A 19,491-nucleotide genomic window follows, 5' to 3' on the forward strand; every position below is an offset into this window, starting at 1 on the left:
AAGCAGGCTGCTTTGTCCTGGATGGTGTTGAGCAGTGTTGTTGGAGCTATACTCATCCAGGCAAATGGAGAGCATCCCATCACACATTTGAATTGTGCCTTGTAGTTGGTGGACAGGCTTTGGGGATTGTGAGGAGGATACAAAGAGTCTGCAAAGTGATATAGATAGGTTAAGTGAGTGGGCAAAAATTTGGCAGATGGAGTATAATGTGGAGAATGTGAGGTTGTCCACTTTGGCAGGAAGAATAGTGTAGCACAATATTATTTAACTGGAGAGAGACTGCAGTATGTTGCAGTACAGAAGGATCAGGGTGTCTCTGTACATGAGTCACACAAAGTTAGAATGCAGGTACAGGAAGTAATTAGGAAGGAAAATGGAATATTGGTCTTTATCGCAAGGGGGATGGAATATAATAGCAAATTTTACTGCAACTGATCAGGGCATTGGTGAGACTACACCGATAATATTGTGTGCAACTTTGGTTTCCTTATTTAAAGAGAGATTGGATGGAGTTCAGAGAAAGTTCAGTTGGATGATTCCTGGGTTGAAGGGATTGTCGTATGAGGAAAGGTTGAGTATGTTGGGCCTGTACTCATTGGAGTTTAGAAGAATAAATCATAGAATTGTTATGGTGTAGAAGGAGGCCATTCGGCCCATCCTGCCTTGAGCATTTTAACTTCGTGCCAATCTCCTGCGCATTGTTTCTATTGAAATAATCATCCAATGCCCTCTTGAGTGCCTCAATTGAACCTGCCTCCACCATTGGCAGTGCATTCCAAACCCTAACTACTCGCTGTGTGAAAAAGTTTTTTCTCACCTCGCATTTTTTTTTTGCAAAATATTTTAAACTGTGCTCTTAGTTCTTGATTCATTTACGAACAGGAACAGTTTCTCCCTATCTACTCTGTCCAGACCCCTCATGATTTTGAAAACTTATATCAAATCTCTTCTTAGCCTTTTCCTCTCCAAGGAAAACAGTCCCAACTTCTCCAATCTTTCTTCATAATTGAAACATCTCATCCCTGAAACCATTCCTGAAAATCTTTTCTGTACTCTCTCTAATGCGTTCACATCCTTCCTATAGTGTGGTGCCCAGAACTGTACACAATTCTCCAGCTGAGGTCTTACCAGTGTCAGATATAAGCTCACCATAACCTCCCTGCTCTTGACTCTATTCCCCTATAAATGAAGCCTAGAATGCTGTATACTTTAGAAATAGCTCTCTCTACCTGTCCTGCCACCTTTGATGATTTATGTACATATCCACCCAGGTCTCTCTGCTCCTGCACACCCTTTAGAATAATATATTTTATTTTATACTGTCTCTCCATGTTCTTTGTACCAAAGTGTATCACCTCACGCTTCACCGCATTGAGCTTCATCTGCCGACTCCACCAATGTGTCGCTGTCCTTTTGAGGTTCTGCATTGTCCTCCTCACAGTTTACAATTCTCCCAAGTTTTGTGTCGTCCGCAAACTTTGAAATTGTGCCCTATACACCAAGAACTAGATCATTTATATATATATATATATATATCAGGAAAAGCAAGTGTCCTAATACCAACCCTGGGGAACTTCACTACAAACCTTCTTCCAGCCTGAAAAATACCCATTAACCATTAATCTCTGTTTCCTAACCCTCAGCCAATTTTGTATCTCCTTTTATTCCATGACATATAACTTTCCCCACCAGTCTGTTGTGTGGCACTGTATCGAACGCCTTTTGGAAGACCATATACACCACATAAACGGCCTTTCCCTCGTCAACCATCTCTGTTACCTCTTCAAAAAACTCCAGCAAGTTAGTTAGACATGATTTTCCTTTAACAAATCCATGCTGACTCTTCCAAATCAATCCACATTTTTCCATGTAACTATTAATTATATTCCGAATAATTGTTTCTAGAAGTTTTCCCACCACCACAGTTAAACTCACTGGTCCATAATTGCAGGGCAGATCTTTGCAACCTTTTTTGAACAAGGATGTAATGTTTGCAATCCTCCAGTCCTCTGGCATCTCCCCCAAATCCAAGGAACATTGAAAGATTATTGCCATTGCCTCTGCAATTTCCACTCTCATTTCCTTCAATATTCTTGGATGCATCTCATCAGGTCCCAGTACCTTATCAACTTTGAGTACCAACAGCTCATCCAATACCACCTCCTTATCAATTTTAAACCCTTCTAGTGACTGAGTTTCCTTCTCTGTCACCATGGCCTGGGCAGGATCTGCCTCATAGGTAAAGAGGGATGCAAAGTATTCATTTAACACCTCAGCCATGCCTCTTGCCTCCTTGTGTAAATCCCCTTTTTGGTCCCTAATCAGCCCTACTCTTTTTCCACCCTTTTACTATTGATAAGCTTATAGAATACTTTGGGATTTCCTTTTATGTTAGCTGCTAGTCTTTTTTCTTAACCCAGCTTTGCTTTTTGTATTTGCTTTTTCACATCCCTTCTGAACCTTCTGTATTCAGCTTGGATGTATTTGCTACCTGGCACCTGTTGTAAGCACGCTTTTTCTCTTTTAACTTAATTTCTATCTCATTTGTCATCCAGGGAGCTCTGGATTTGATTGTCCTACCTTTCCCTTTTGAGGGAATATATATTAACTGTGCCCAAACCACCTTCTCTTTGAAGGTAGTCCATTGTTCAGTTACTGTTTTTCCCGCCAATCGTTTGTTCCAGTCTATCCAGCCCAGCTCTGTTCTTGCCCCATTGAAGTCTGATCTCTGTCAGTTGATTACAATTACTCTGGATTGACCAATGTCATTTTCCACCATCATCCTAAACCTTATGATACAATGATCACTGTCCCTAAATATTTCCCCACTGTCACTTGATCTACTTGGCCCACCTCATTCCCAAAAACCAGGTCTACCAGTGCCCCCTTTCTTGTTGGACGGGACACATAATACTGTAGGAAATTCTCCTGAACACAATCTAGGAATGCTTGTCTCTCACTGCCCCTTACACTACCACTATTCCAGTCTATATACGGGTAATTAAAGCCCCCCATTATAACTGCTCTATGATGTTTACACCTGTCTGTAATTTCTTTGCAGATTTGTTCCTCTGTATCTTTCCCACTAGCTAGCGGTCTATATATTACACCGAGCAATGTAATGACACCCTTCTTCTTCCTTAGCTCTAGCCAATTCGATTCTGTCCTTGAATCCCCTGACACATACTCTTTCTCCAATACTGAAATACTCTCCTTAACCAAAAATACCACCCTTCCTCCTTTTTTCCATTTCCTATCTTTTCTGAACACCTTGTAACCAGGAATATTTAACACCCAGATTTGTCCTCCTTAAGTCAGGTCTCTGTTATTGCCACAACATCATAATCCCACAAAGTAATCTGTGCCTGTAACTCCCCAATTTTATTAACTATACTTCGTGCATTCACATACATGCAGTATAACCCTGATTTAGACTTCATTACTTGCTTCCTCACTCCAACTCCATCTATTAACTTACTATTCTCTGCTTTAGTGCTATCTGCCTCTCCCAGCAATCCATGCACCCTGGTATTACTTTCTAACATTCTCTCCTGGTTCCCACACCCCTGTTGAGTTAGTTTAAATACTCCCCAAAAGCAGTAGCAAAACAACCCGCAAGGAACTCAGTACCAGCTCTGTTCAGATGCAACCCATCCGGTGTGTGCAGGTGCCATCCCTCCCAGAGCCAGTCCATGTCCCAGGAATCTAAAGCCCTCCCTCCTGTACCATCTTTCCAGTCATGCATTCACCTGTCTTATCTTCCTATTTCTGTACTCACTTGCTCATGGCACTGGGAGTAATCCGGAGATTATTACTTTAGAGGTCTTGCTTGCTAATTTTTTATCTAGTTCCCTAAATTCCAATTGCAGGACCACACTCCCCTTCCTACCTATGTAGTACCAATGTGGACCACGCCCTCTGGCTGTTCACCGGCCCCCCACGAGAATGTCTCGCAGCTGTTCCGTGATATCCTTGACCCTAGCACCAAGGAGGCAACAAACGATCCTGGAATCACCTGGAAAAACTCAGCAGGTCTGGCAGCATCGGCGGAGAAGAAAAGAGTTGATGTTTCGAGTCCTCATGACCCTTCGACAGAACTTGAGTGAGTCCAAGAAAGGGGTGAAATATAAGCTGGTTTAAGGTGTGTGGGGAACCCAAACCCACCCCCCCCACCCCCACACACACACCTTAAACCAGCTTATATTTCACTCCTTTCTTGGACTCACTCAAGTTCTGTCGAAGGGTCATGAGGACTCGAAACGTCAACTCTTTTCTTCTCCGCCGATGCTGCCAGACCTGCTGAGTTTTTCCAGGTAATTCTTTTCTTGTTTTGGATTTCCAGCATCCCCAGTTTTTTTGGGGTTTTTTTTGATCCTGGAATCATGTTGATGTTACGTTGAGAGGTGATATTATTGAAACATATAAGATTCTGAGGGGCTTGGCAGCAGAGATGCTCAGGTGTTTCCCTTGTGGGGCAATCAAGAACTGGGGCACAGTTTCAAAATATGGGGTCTCCCATTTAAGATGGGAGACGAGGAGCCATTTCTTCTCCAAGGGCCGTTAGTCTTTGGCTCGGTCATTGAATATATTCAAGGCTGAATTAGACAGATTTTTGACCTACAAGTGTCGTCAAGGGTATGGGGGAGACAGGAAAATGGAGTTAAGACCACCATCAAATCAACCGTGATCTTATTGAATGGCGGAGTATGCCCGATGGACTGAATGGCCTATTCCTGTTCCAATTTCTAGTGATCTTGTGTCCAACCACTGAAGATAACGATTCTGAAGTAAATAGAAGTGAACCATCATCTTCATCATTAAGTTGATCCTTACACAACCATAAATGATGATATCTCTTGTACAAAGCAGTTGCTGAAATCATGATAGTTGTTGGTTTTGTGTAGTGCAAAGATCCAAAACAAACTTGTTACCTAGGATTGGATAGCTAATCAGCTAAGCAGTATTCCCAGTGTGGTCTAACTAGGGTTTGGTAATAGTTCAGCACAACTCCCCCACTTTACAATTCTATCCCTCTAGAAAGCAACCCAGTGCTTGATTTGTGTTTTTTTAATGGCCTTATTAACCTGTGCTTCTACTTCTAGTAATTTGTATACTTGTACGCCTGGCTCCCTTATTCTTCCACCGTATTTAGATTCTTATTTTCCAAGATTATATGACCTCCTTATTTTTCTTATCAAAATGCAACACTTCACACTTACCCGTGGAGAAATTCATTTGCCAATGTTATGCTCATTCTACTAATTTATTAATGTCACCTTGTAATTTTTTGCAGTTCACCTCAGTATTGATTATACCCCAATTTGGTGTTATCCACAAATATAGAAATTGTGTTTCTTTGTCCTGAAGTCTAAATTGTTAATATAAACAATGAACTGTAGTAATCCAAGTACTATTCCTTGTGGGACTCTACCTTTCACCTTCTGCCATGCTGAGTAGTTACCTTTCACCCCTATTCTCTCTTTTTTGTCTTGCAGTCAGCTAGCTATCCATTCTGCTATTTGCCCCCTGACTGCACATGTTCTGACCTTATTAGGTTGATTCAAGGATCAGGTAATTCCATCCATTCCATATCTGTTTCTGAATATCTCTCAAGCAATTATTTTAGGCTGCCACATGGAGCAAGTTTTATATACACAGTTTGAAATTTGTCCATTCCAGTTTTTTGGGATCAGACACGCACTGCACAAGCAATGTGTGCCTCAGCTGAGAGGCCCAAGGCTAACCTGAAATTGGACCTCTGTCCTCTTAAATGTTTCATGCATGAGCTGATGAGCTGTTGTCACCTGTGGTACTTTCACTGGCAACTGCAGCATTATAAATGCTAAATGTTAGCTGTTTGCCTCAAAGGTAAGCTCAGGAAGGGGATTTGAGATGAACAACGATGGAGTGGGGGATTTGCAATCACAAAATAGCTGTGGGGATGGGGAAGCTTAGGAAGTTTTTTTAATTAAAAATACTATACCATTTGTTGGCACCAAAGTAGCCATTGAAGAATTTTAATGAGGGTAGTCCTGGCGTTTGCTGCACTCATTGTAAACTAATTTTACCAATGGGCCCTTCAGCAAGTGTTAGGCCTCTAATTGACATATGGAATAAAGAAGTCTTGCTACAATTGTACAGGGTTTTGGTGAGACTAGATCTGGAGGACTGTGTGCAGTTTTAGTCTCCACATTTGAGTAGGTGCAGTGTGCAGTTCCTGGTGCCTTTTCCAATCTGAAGAGCAAGATCCTCCATGAAGAGTCCACAGCTTGAGCTCTAACTTGTTCTAGCTTTTTACTGCCAGTAATAAACAAGATATGCAGCCCATATAAAAATGATCTTGTACATCATTCATAGTAACTGCTAGAACAAGAAAGGCATAATTGTACTTGAATTTTGGACACTTCATAAATCATCATGTGGAATGTTTCTGTTGATACAGTGTGACTCTGGAGTAACTTGTGTGTTTTCATCAAGTAATATTGGCTTGATTTGAAAATGGTGTGGCAATGCTATTCAGGGGGCATAATACATTAATTTATAATGTATTAAAAATCTTGTATCTGCATGCAGTTCCTGCCAAGTTTTTCCCATTATAAATTTATATGGCCACATATAGACTCTGATACAAGTTGTAAATATGAACACAGGAAGTTGCAATGGGAATATAAAAATAAGGGCAGAATGCACAATGGTAAAATGAGAACTTAAACTACCTCTGTATTCCTTGGTTCAATATTTCCTGCTCTATATACCTACTTCATCTGAAGACTACACATAGTTTTGATTCACTGTATGCAACGCTTCGGAATATTGACTATTATATTAGAAGTTTTCTGTGTATGCACATTTGACCCTTCACATGTGCAGTCATTTTTTCCTATTCTATAAATTATTACTTGGAAAAGTGTAGTCATGGTGTGATAAACTTAAATATGCAGTATCCATTGTAAATAGGAATTAATAATGGAATTAAAGTCAGAATGTGTGACTTTGAAATGGTGACTACACACCATTGTCAACTATTTGTCGACCTTTAACCCTTTAACCTGAAGACTAGGTTTGGTCTTGACTTACTGTAGAGATTACCACAGGAGATTGACTTGTGTGTATAGTAAATTTTTGTGTAATGTTTTACCTTTCACACGGAAGATTCTGTTTTCACTTCTATGTAAAAAAAAACAAAATTAATTCAAGCAAAATCAAATTATAGATTATTTAGTTGGTCATACGTGCCTCATTCATTGGACAGAGCACCCATTTTCACGGATCGCTCAGGTATGTTAAGGGTCCTTTTATTCCCTTGATATTGTCATCCTATATGTTTGTTTATGCAGCCAAAATGCCACAGACAGCAGTCTCACCAGATCTTCCCAGATACCTGGGCTCCCACATCCCATCCCCATTTCTCCAACCAGGCTCAGACATTCTCCCAGACTATGGCCACTCTACTGACTCCCTTGAACCTCACTTCCTCCTGCTGTAACTTTTCTCCTAGCCTGCTTGCTAATTCCATGTTATCCCAAACAATCACATGGTATAATCTCTCCAGTAGCCTTCCCCCAATCTCAAATTCAATTCATTATATGCTGCTTCCCATTTACCTGCAGAATCTATATCAAAAAAAGGCAAGAGACAGATATTGAGCACATCACGACAGGAACATGCGTGAGCACTGCTCAGAAACATTCAAAAGTGGGGAGGAGTGTGTTTGCGAAAATGTCAAATAAAGTACAGTAATAGCCTAGAATAAGTGAAAAATGCAAAATAGAGAAAGAGTCAGCGAACTCAAGTATGGGAAAGAAGCAGAGACCCACTTAGAAGAGATTTTTTTTCTGTGAGCAATCTTGCAGGAAAAGCCTATAGAATTGATGGGCAAAATAAGAAAAAAGTTACATTACTTTTAACTCTGGAAGTGTTTTTTTCATGGTGAGACTCATGATTAACTTTACTAATGCAATACTATCTAAATTCTTGAATCTTATGAGGAGAAATTGAGCAGTTTAGGCCTATACTCGCTAGAGTTTAGAAGGATGAGAAGAGATCTAATTGAGGTATATAAGATGCTAAAGGGGATAGACAAAGTAGGAGCAGATGTTTCCCCTTCTGGGGCAATTTAGAACGAGAGGCCATAGTTTTAGGCTAAGGGGTGGTAGATTTAAATCAGAGATGAGGAGGAATTACTTTTCTCAAAGGGTCGTGAATCTGTGGAATTCACTACCTCAGAGTGCAGTGGATGCTGGGACGCTGAATAAATTTAAGGAGGAGATAGACAGATTTTTAATTAGTAATGGGTTGAAAGGGAGAGGACGGGAAATTGGAGTTGAGGCTGAAATGAGATCAGCCGTGATCGTAATGAATGGCGGGGCAGGCTCGAGGGGCTGAATTGCCTCCTCCTGCTCCTAGTTCTTATGTATGTTCTAATAAAATGAAAATGTGAATGTTTGATGGAGCTAATGCTCTGTAGTTATATAAAACAATTCAATTAGGCAGTTTCACAAATTTGCAGCCTCCACTTCAGAGATTGTGCTGAATCCTGGGAAATGTAAGATTTATATATGCCACTGCACACTTTTTAAAAACATTTCCATGGTAATCAGATACCAATTTAAAAAATAAGTTAACAAATCACAATACTACTAGTGCATTTTCTTGGGATAGCTAAACTTGAGCTACCTCAAAAGAATTCTTACTGCCTTAATATCTCTCATCTTTTAAATGGCCTAAGCATACTACTTTTTGCAAAATAAAAAAATGTTCAAGGTAGAAAACCTTTTGAATCAATTGCCACCTTCTGTTGGCAAAGGTTAACCTGATATTTAGCTTGGCATTAAAAAAAGCACTTAGCTGCAAGGAACCTGCAGCCCCAAAGAACTTAAAAATAAGTATGAAATTTAAATAAACACAAGCCTGTAAATATGAACCTTGCAGGGCTGTAGTCCCACATCATGTAGGAAGGATTAAAAGCTAAACAGTCTTACTTAATAGATTTAAAGTCTTTACTAGGTTTGAAAGGCATAAGACAAGAAGTAAATGATAAACATACAGGAAATTGAATAAAACATTGAGCATATGTTAAAAGATTCTTTATACTTGTAGTTTTTTTTTGCGTGGCAAGTCACTGGGTGTGCAAGCTGGTAATGTCACAGTGAGGGAAATAGGACATCTGGGACCTGAGTGAACAGGACAACTGTGTATCCTTAAACAGTCAGATTGTAAGATTGAGCAATTAGCAACTCAAGGACTTAGAAGGAAGTGTAAATTAAAGTGAGTGAATTCAATGTCAAATCAGGTACAGAAACAGAAATAAGAGATGGAAAGAATGAGTGGATTAAGAGAGAAAAGTCAGAAAGGAGAACTAAAACAAAAATGTTTTAATTTAAATTTTGACATTTGAAAAATCTTGAAGGTTTGGGATGCCACATGTGTCATAGTAATAGTTCATTTCCAGTGCCAGAGAGGTGGTTCGATAGAAATTAACACTTATCATACTTGAAGTTATGAGACTTAACTTTCTGCAGTGAGGTTACTTTGTACATACAATGCATTTCAATGGTGAGACAGACAGAAAGATGCCATTTTGGTAAAGCTAACGGTGGAAGGAGGCAACTTGTACTGTAACATTTGTTTATAAGTGTTTGACCATGTTTCTGCCCCTTGCCTGAATAGCTGGACCATTTGCACATAAATAACACCAAATGCCTTTAACTTTACCATTATTTTGAAGGCAAATTCTGGCCTGATATCAATTGAGGGTACCTGTACATAGTTTCTGGAAAAATGGATGTAACGTGAAATTCAATCCCCAAAACAAAGGCAAAATCCAAGAATACCATGCAATAAGGAGTTACTTTGATTTGTTACCTATCTAAACCAATGGCCTTATTAATAATATATGTTGTGTTACATGGCATAGCACTCCTTTTATAAATTAAATGAACCTGATTCACCACAAGCAATTTGAAACTGCTAAGGATTTATGAAAACAATCTATCCTGAATGATCAGTCAGCAAGAATACTAATGGAATAAAGGAAAATGTAAGGCAACTGAATGAGTTAGACAAGTTGGTTATGCAACTTATATTTTACAGTACCTGAAACTTATATTATTGCAAATAAAGTTTTAAACAAAATAAAAACAAATATGGCATAATTCACAATTATGAGTAAATTTACATGTTGAATTAATTTTGTACCTTTAAATACCTTTAGTTAAGTTTACACTTAGTCTTCGCCTGTCTCAAAAGCATAGATATTAACTAGACTTTTTTACAGAATGTAGTTACAAAACTCACCTATGCAGCTTGTATGTGTAGTTTGCATGAATTGTTGCTGTGCTCTGTTTCTCAGAGTTAAAATAGAAGATTGTACACCCTTGTCTTCAAGACGGAGTTTGTTTGCTTTTCCCAAAAAACCTCAAAAGAAAAAAAAACTGGAGTTTAAATTGTCAAATTTAGAATAAAAACAGAAAATGTTGGAAATACTCAGCAGATCAGGTAGAATCTGTGGAGAGAGAAGCAGAGTTAATGGACTTGATTTTATGCGGGGGGTGGGGTGGGTGTTCGCATATTTCTCACACCCCCTAGAAGGAAGTCCCTAGAAAGAAGTCTCGCGGATGCTTTTTGTGAGGGGAGGGATTGAGGACCCCGGAGAGGAATGGGGGGAGGGTATTAGAAGCCGATGGGGAAGCGCAAAGGGGGAGTACCATCTTGGGGGGCAGTGGTGGGTGAGGGAGGGGGCGTGCACAGTGGTGCGCAGCTCCCTCCCCGCAAAGCGGGTATCCACCCCCAGCATCTTCTCCCGCATTTTCACCAGACCTTGGTGAAAAAGTGGGCTGGCTCTTTCTTCTGCCTTCCACCACCCACCTGGAGGCAGAATTAGGCTCTTAATAGGCCTAAGGGTTGGCAGGCTGGGTGATGCCTTACTTGCCCACCATGTTATGGGGGACAGCTCAGGGGAGGCAATGGGTTAGCCACCCATTATATTTTACGTGCCCTCCCACCACCACCACCACCGCCCTCAGACATGCCTGGAGGGGTCTGTAAAACTACCCCCAACGTTTCAGATCAATGACCTTTCATTAGAATTGAAAGGAGTTTTCAAGCGAGTGCATTGGCAGGAAAAGTGGGAGAACAAAAGGGAGAGTCTGTGGTGGAAGGTAGGCGTGATGGTGCAATACCATACGAGGTGACCGTTATTTATGTCTGCAGTCTGAAAAGATGGAATGATTATGATTTGAAATTGCTAAACTAAATGCTGAGTCTGGAAGGTTGTACAATACCTAATCAAAAGATGAGGTGCTATTCCTGAAGGCTCTGTTGATCTTCACTGGAACAGCGTAATAGGGCGAGGTCAGAGTGGAAGTGTGGTGCAGAAGTGAAACAGCGAGCAACTACAAGAACAGGGTCATAATTGTGAATCAGTGAAGTAATCATCCAATTTGCATTTGGTGTCTCCACTGTAGATGAGGCCACAAGTGAGTAACAAATATAGTATACTGCATTGAAATAAGTAGAAGGAAGCTGCAATTTCAGCCGGCCGGAGTTTTTGGTCCCAGTATCGTAGGAAGGAAAGAGGTGAAAGGGCAGGTATTGTGTCTCCTGCACTTGCATGGGAAGGCGCCGTAGGATGGGTTGCAGATGATGGAAGAGTGGACCTGGGTGCCTTGGAGCCATTTTGGTGAGGAGGGAAACATGTGTTTAATAGTGACATCATGCTGGAGGTGACGATGGATGTTCTGCTGAATGTGGAAGCTGATGGGATGGGAGATGAGGCCAAGAGGAACCCAATTGTGATTCTGTGAAAGTGGAGAAGGGCAGAAGTACAGGAAGTGAGATGGATACAGTCAAGAGCCCTGTTGACTGCAAATTGAGCTTTTTTTTGAATGGTGAACAGGAATGGCTTGGAATACTCCTTAAAACAAAACTACTTAAAACAAAACTTATAACAATAAATACAATAAATTTCAACAGTTGTGAGGAAATAAGCATCAAGTCAGAGAAGGCTCAAGTGGAGCATAAATATTGGTGTGGACTGCTTGGGCCAAATGGCCTGTTTTAGTGCTATATATCCTACGTTATTCAAATACCAATAAATTGATCCATCTTGTCCTTCAGTAGTATTTAAAAAATTGCAATTTCTTTCCTCTGTGAGTGATATTAAATACAAAACTTTATTTCTTTTATAGCTGGATTTTTTTAGGAAGTCGTTGAAGGGCACAAAAACTAAACACTGTTTCTCACATAGCAATAGTTTCCAAACCCCAATTTGAAGAGGTAAATTTTGTTTATATTCAAAGTGGGACACAAAGGCAGTTAAGTATATATTTTGGCTCCTTTAGAAACATTTTCAGTCTCTGCCCCAACTCCAAACTAGAGAAAAGGGAACATGAATGCTACTGATGAGGCCCAAAATTTGTTTAGTGTAGCATATCATCTCAAAAGCAAAGTAAAATCTAATTACAAAAAACAAAACTACTGTGGGTGCTGGAAATCTGAAATAAAAGTAATATCTCATGTCTGTTTGTCTGTCAACAAGGGTATGTATAAGCTCTCAAGAACAACATGCAAACAGAATACTCTTTGACTGTTTCCCTTGTCTCTTTCTCTGTCAGTGCTGTGGGTACATTTGCTCGAGCTCTGGATTGTAGCAGTTCTGTCAGACAGCCCAGTTTACATATGAGTGCAGCAGCTGCTTCAAGGGACATAACCCTGGTAAGTTCAACAGTTTTCTTAGAGACTTATCAAGAATTATCAGGTAACCATATCGGAAGATAGCGGTTTACAGTCTTGAGAACCCTACATAAATGTCAGCATCATCCAACTACACACCATGTTTGTACATATCCTTGACACATAGTGCTACACATGTTACCATGGGAAACAATCTGGAATATTCCAGTGATGCTATACACATTTCAAGCAGTTTAATGATAAAATGAGTTCACAAATGTAGGTTTACCTTATATATCCAAAATAAGAAATCTAGAGCAAGGCTGGATTATCTTAAATTTAGGGCAAGACTGGTTGGAGTGAAATTGAGAAGTATTTTTCACACAAAGTGGAAATCTAGGGGCAGAATTTTTCTCTCATTGGACTTGTGCCCAACCCGAACAAGGGTAAATTAGTGTGTGATGACGCCGGGCGAGAATCCTGAAATCATCACACACACTTGCGATATTTCGCTCAGCGGGCGCATGCAAGAGGTGGTATTGTGCCCGCTGAGAATTTCGAGGCCTATTAAGGCCCTTAATTAATTAAATCAGATTTTTCACTGCCCGCCCAACCATTCGATTGGCGGGCGGACGAAAGGGCTCAACGGCCTTTGGATTTTTTATGAAATCTCATCCATGGGCCGGATGAGGTTTCCAACAGGAATTTAAAAATAAAAGAAAAATATTTAAATCTCATTTATAACAAAACTGGAGTATTGTGTGCAGTTCTGGTCACCACATTACAGGATGGACGTAATAGCTCTGGAGTGAGTGCAGAGGAGGCTTACAAGAACGTTGCCAGGGTTAGAAAAGTGTAGCTATGAGGAGAGATTGGATAGGTTGGGGTTATTCTCCTTAGAACAAAGAAGGCTGGGTGGTGACTTGATTGAGGTGTACAAAATTATGAGGGGAATAGATAGAGTGAGCAGGATAAAATTGTTTCCCTTGATGGAGAATTCTAGAACCAGGGGACGTAGATTCAAGATAAGTGGCAGAAGGTGTAGGGAGGACTTGAGGAAGAACTTTTTTACACAGAGGGTGGCGGGGGGCCAGGATTCGTTGCCCAAGTTTGTGGTAGAGGCAGAAACTTTAAACTCTTTTAAAAAGTACCTGGATCTGCACCTAAAGTGCTGTAAGCTGCAGGGCTATGGGCCGGTTGCAGGATGGTGAGATTAGAAAGGGCACCTGGGTGTCCTCGGGCTGGCATGGACAAGATGGGCCAAATGGCTTCCTTCTGTGCTGTAACTTCTCTATGGTTCTATGTCCCTGCTCATGTGACAGAGTCATATGAGGGGACATGTTCTCCTTATTTTATATAGCTTTATTTGTACTATTATAAATTTTCAGCCCCCTGAGGCAGCTCTGTGCCTTCAGAGAGCTTTCAGTGCGTGCATCCACTCGCATGTGCAAACTTCTGTGCTCGCCCTCCTCCCGCCCCCACCCCCACCCCAGCAGCGCTCAGCGTTACAGCGCTCGATTCACGCTGGCTGGCTGTTAATTTGGCCAGCCAGTGTGACATCGCGGGTGGCGGTCGGTTTCGCAACCGCTTCCAGGCCTGCCTGCCTGACCGACATGGTAAAAATTCTGCCCTAGAACTTTCTTCCTCAAATTGTTGTGAATGGTGTAATGAGTTAAAATTTTCAAGTTGGAAGTAGACTTATGGAGAAAGGCTGGTAAGTGGAATTGAGGTATGCATCAACCACAGTAGGCTTGAGAGATTAAATGGCCCATGCCTGTTATTATGTTCATTCTGTTACCATGTTTAAACAGCGTTACTTGGTTAGCATCTACCAGGTGAGGTCACAGCATTTGTCCCAGTCAGCGGTGATGGTTCATTGCAGTTTACCATTGGTGTTCGGCTTTGTTCACGCACACCAAGGAAAAGAAAACATTTGTCAATAAACTGCATATTGTCAGTCCTGAGGGGTTATTCTCTGTTGGTTCTGTTGTGCATCTGGGATGTTATTCTAGTGGCTAGAAGGCTGAATGCTAGTTTTTGCTGATGTGGGGTGGGGTAAGGTTGTCTTTACACTGAGTTGGTCCTGGTAACAGAGAAGTCAATAATTCAACCTGAAGCTACCCTGTTGCCTTGGCTACAGAAGACATGTTTGATATTTGCAAAGCCTTGTGATTATCTGAAACTGTGGGTCGGGGGAAGGACTAATTTGTAAAGATTAAGATGAACTGGTTTGGGATATTATTATTTCCTTGGTCTAGTTGTTGAGGACGTGCTAGAAAGGACACAGGACGTTTAGGCTTTAGGGGAGTGGGATGAAGGAAGGAGTAGCCCATTGCTATAGTGCTGTTCTTTCTGTAGACACATTCTTGCATCTACAGAACCATAGAATCAGTCCGCCCTTCTGTCTGGGATTATGAAGCTTGGTGCAAGGGCGTTGGTCTGTTCTTTTCCAGGCATTTGGGAATATCAAAAATTTAGCTATTAATGTGGGATCCCCATTGACAAGGTAATGGATTTTTTTATAGACATCTCTCAATTCCTCCTTAATAGGTAGAGAATTTGGCTTAACATGCTATCCTGCCTGCTACTTGTGTGGACATGTCTTGATCGTTTTCATGGCAGTTTTTAGACTTCTGTCCTTGGGTCTAAATGTTTTTTTCTCAAGGTGCTTGTTTTGGTTTTGGGCTATTTTCTGTGGCAGGGAGTCATGTTGTGCTGTACTAACTATGTCTTATCATTTGCCTCCCCTGAGGCTAGCAGGCTGTAATCCTCCATGGGTATTGACAGGTAATGACATTGTTGTCCAGCTTCCTGGTGTGGAGAATGATGAAGCAGCCTGTGCAGACAAATGGTATACTTTTGGACTTAATGGAGTGAGCACTAGGCTGAGATAATCCTGTGCTGTAGCTCTTTGTCCTTCGGGATAATCAGTTGATCCTGCTAAGTAGTAGCATTCATGGCCCTGCCCTCTCTTAGTGCAGGGTTTCACCTTCAGCTGCTCAAGCAGCCAGGGCTCTGGTGTTTCTTCCTGCCCTCCTTGCACACCCACCTAGTTTAAATGATTCTCAATTTCTGCCTCACTGTTTCTCATAAATCTCTTTGTCCTTACCTAGTTTAGGTGTAGCCCATCACCTTTGTTTTTCTGAAAGTATCTCATTATTTATAAACGTCACCTTATTGGTTCTATACTATATTGTTTATGTCTTCATTTTTGGATTGTTTTACTCCTCCCCAAATATAGAAAGTATACCAAAGTTAATCATTTTCTTTCCCTTTTGATTTTTGAGGCTATCCATGTATAAGCGACTTTCAAGGAACCTATTTCTTTTTCCCTGTGTCGTTTGTTCCTACGTAGGTGGCCCCCACTTGGATGCTCCTTGTTCCCTTCGGTATCCTTCTCAACCTCTCTTTAATATGTTCTGTCCTAGATCCAGATAGGCAGCGCACCATTTTGTAGATGTTGTTCATATGCACATAACTATTCACTTTCCTTAGCAAAGAGTACATTAAATTACAATCTGTCTCCTTTAAAGCTGCTTTGTTCAGGCTGACTGCACAGGTTTCCTTGTCACCTTTTCTTCCATGACCCTGATTCTTTCTGCGTTGATGGACAGTTTCTGGTATTGTTTTGTCATTGTCATCTTTAGGGTAGCTTTACAGTCATTTTTTACTTTACAAGCTTATTGTTACCACCAAGTCCATCCAAAATCCCTATTTTATTTCCCTCCACAATTGTCTGTATTTCATGGCAATCCTTATCTTGGTTGTATGCATCTTTTAACTCTGATTTCTGATTTGCTAATGTTATTGCAGTGAACAATCTGCCTGCGTCACCTTTTGGTGCTCTCTTTCATATACATGTTATCAAACATTTGGTACTTACTGTTCGTAAACCTTCCATTGTATTATTATAATTTTGCCATTATTTTCCATCACTACTTACCACTGCATTTTCCAATCAGCTTTGTTGCCATCATGAGTATACGTGTTCAGTTGATGAATTTAAATTGTTTTTAATAGACACCACACAGGCACTGACTTCTAATCTTAACTTCAATTATGTCACCTTAAAATCATTTTTCAAAAAATACCAGCCCAATTTCCTTAAAATCTGAATTTCCAATACCTGGAAACGAATTAATTAGTCAACTCTGTACCCTCTGAAAGGTAATAATGGGCCAGATTTTGGTGTAGCCGGTCACCTAATAGCCACTGCATTCTTCAGCTCAAAATACTTTAGCCCTCTAAGTTGCTGAAATTGCTAGCTAATGATGATCCAGTGAAGGAAGCAGAGCATCTGGAACTTCAGTGCAGGAACAAGTAACTGTGTGTCCCCTCAGATTGTAGGGTTGAGAAATAAAGCATGCAAGGACATGGAAAGAAGTGTAAATTGGAGTGGGTGAATTCAATGTCAAATCAAGTATGGAAAGAGAAATAAAGGGAGGGAAAGAAAAATTGTTTTAAAGGAGAGAGAAAAAAGAGGCAGAAAGGAAATTTTACAAAGTTTTAACTTAAAATGTGACATTCTTTTAAATCTCCAACAACCTGAAGAAATGAGACTCCTTGTAATATCTAATTGTTTGGTGCCAGAGAGGTTAGTTAGCAGTAATTAAGAATTATCATGTTGTTAAAGGTTGCTTTTACTTGAAATGAAAATTCCATTTTCTGTGGCAAGTTTAGTTCAAATCTACCCTTCAGATGTGGAAACTGCATGACATTTGATGCATTTCAGTGTTGAGGCAGACGGCAAAATGCTATTTTCACGAGCTAACGGTGGAGTGGTGCAAATCGGACAGCTACTTTTGGATGTCTGTGCTTAACCATGCATCATGTCCTTGCAAGAAGCTACTGTACCATTTACCCATAAATAATGAGTGCTATTAGCCTCATTGCTATTTTAATTTACAATAATCCCTAGCACTTTCTTATAATAAACATGATTTTATGACTGCTGTATTCACCCTACCTTTTGATTCTTAGTTCTTGGAATACTTCATTATTATGAATTGTTATCCATTTTCTGTGTACTGCAAAGATATATAATCTATTTTCCAATTTACAGAGTAGTTTGGCCATGGAAAAGCTTTTTCATCCTTTAGAAACCAGCTTCAATCTGTTTTATATGTGTACAAAGTTATATTTATCATTATGTAAAACATCAAGATGGGTGAAGGTTGTGGTATCAAACTATAGATTAAACAGAAGCGATTGCAGTATTTTTAACATTGATTCTTGAGTCTACAGTCAAACTGAAAATATACACCAGATAGAAACTGACATTTTGTCCCCAATAAGAGGAAGATAGAGAAAGATTATAACTGGACGGAGTGAAATGTTTTAATTGCCTTCTTATCAAAAGCAATTATGTACCTCTACTAGCTGTACAAAGCAAGAAAACAACCATAGTTGTAGTTTTACTTTCATGTTTGCCACCCCATGTTTTTCTACCTATTAAAGTATTTGGGAGGAAAATTATGGCTGATGAACCCAGAAGCAGAATGCCCTCCTCTTCTCCTTTACAGTTTGAAAGTTGGCAGTACCTGGGAGCTTGAGCTAATTAATAAGTCTTGTTATAACAGGACTTCACTCAACAAATTAATTAGTGAATTTTTCATTTATTTTTTATGTTTAACCTTTCTGTGAAAGAATGTTTGTTTGTGGTGCTGAGTCATTTGATGTGAAGTACAGGCAGACTAATATAAATAAGTAGAAAATGAAATTCTGAGAATAGCAGTGGTATACTTCAGTGGGTCTATCAGCAGGGGGCAATTTGAAAAGGTTACTTTGAATAAACATCTGGGTGGATCTCATACTCCTGAAATAAACCTTGTTGGAACCATATTGAAAAAGGGCAGATAGATCTTGCTGAATTAATTATTGAGTGAGGATCAATGGATGTTTCCTGCCAATTGACGAATATTTTAAAAAGTACTTTTATGAAAGGCCTTTTTGGAACAACCAAGTTTTTCAATATGTCATTAAGAATAATTGTCAGTGACATACCTGTACCCTGCTGCCACTGCTTGGCAGTTCAGAATTAACTGAATTAATGAAGCACCAGTGAAGAGACACCGATATATTTCCAAGTCAGGGTGATGTGTGACTTGGTGGGTTCCCATGTGTATGCTACCCTTGTTCTTTGAGGTGACAGAGGCTGTGGCTTTGGAAAATTCTGTGGAAGTAGCCTTGGTGAGTTGCTGCAATGCATCTAGTAGATGGTACCCACTACTGCTGCTATCCGCCAATGGTGGATGGGTGCTGATTTAGCACGCTGCCTTGTTCTGGATGGTGCCAACTTTCTTGAATGTTGTGGAAACTATACTCATCCAGGCAAGTGGGAGAGTATTCCATAATATTTGTAACTTGTGCCTTTTACATGGTGAGCAGGCTTTGGGGATTCAGGAGGTGAGTTACTTGCCACGAAACTCCCTCCATCCTGCTGTTGTAGCCACAATATTTATACGGCTGGCCCAATTAAGCTTCTTCTCTATGGTAAATCACCAGGATGGTGGGGAGGGTGTTGGGGGGGTCAGTGATGAAAGGCAAACACATGAAAGTTGTGGCGATGTGGAGTGGAGAGTAAAAGTTTCTTGCGTCCGCAGTTTGCAGCTTATAAATCAGAAGATTGTGTGGAATGAAGGAAAGGTGCAATATGGGGAGGAGGAGAACAGGCTGAGCAATAGTCATCCCAATAATGGCCAGTACTTCCACAGTCTCTTCCACGGGTGTTACAACATGCAGCCTTGCCTGCTCCCTTCTGGTTAGCTCCTGCTGCCTCTGGTTAGTTACCAAATTGTCTTGCAAAAGAGAGTGTGTCAG

The 19,491-nt window shown here is 40.4% G+C and overlaps 1 protein-coding gene across 6 annotated transcripts in view; it reads left to right on the forward strand.

Annotated features, from left to right (window-relative positions):
- The window catches only part of mta3 (metastasis associated 1 family, member 3), a 269,132-nt gene that overhangs the window by 139,288 nt on the left and 110,353 nt on the right, over positions 1-19,491 (forward strand). For all 6 annotated transcript variants that reach the window (XM_041175785.1, XM_041175791.1, XM_041175799.1 and 3 more), the window contains one exon: positions 12,615-12,714. In XM_041175785.1, the coding sequence (XP_041031719.1) occupies positions 12,615-12,714 (100 nt within the window). The remainder of the gene's footprint in view (positions 1-12,614; positions 12,715-19,491) is intronic.

This window comes from Carcharodon carcharias, chromosome 2 (genome assembly GCF_017639515.1).
Source record: "Carcharodon carcharias isolate sCarCar2 chromosome 2, sCarCar2.pri, whole genome shotgun sequence".
NCBI lineage: Eukaryota > Metazoa > Chordata > Chondrichthyes > Lamniformes > Lamnidae > Carcharodon > Carcharodon carcharias.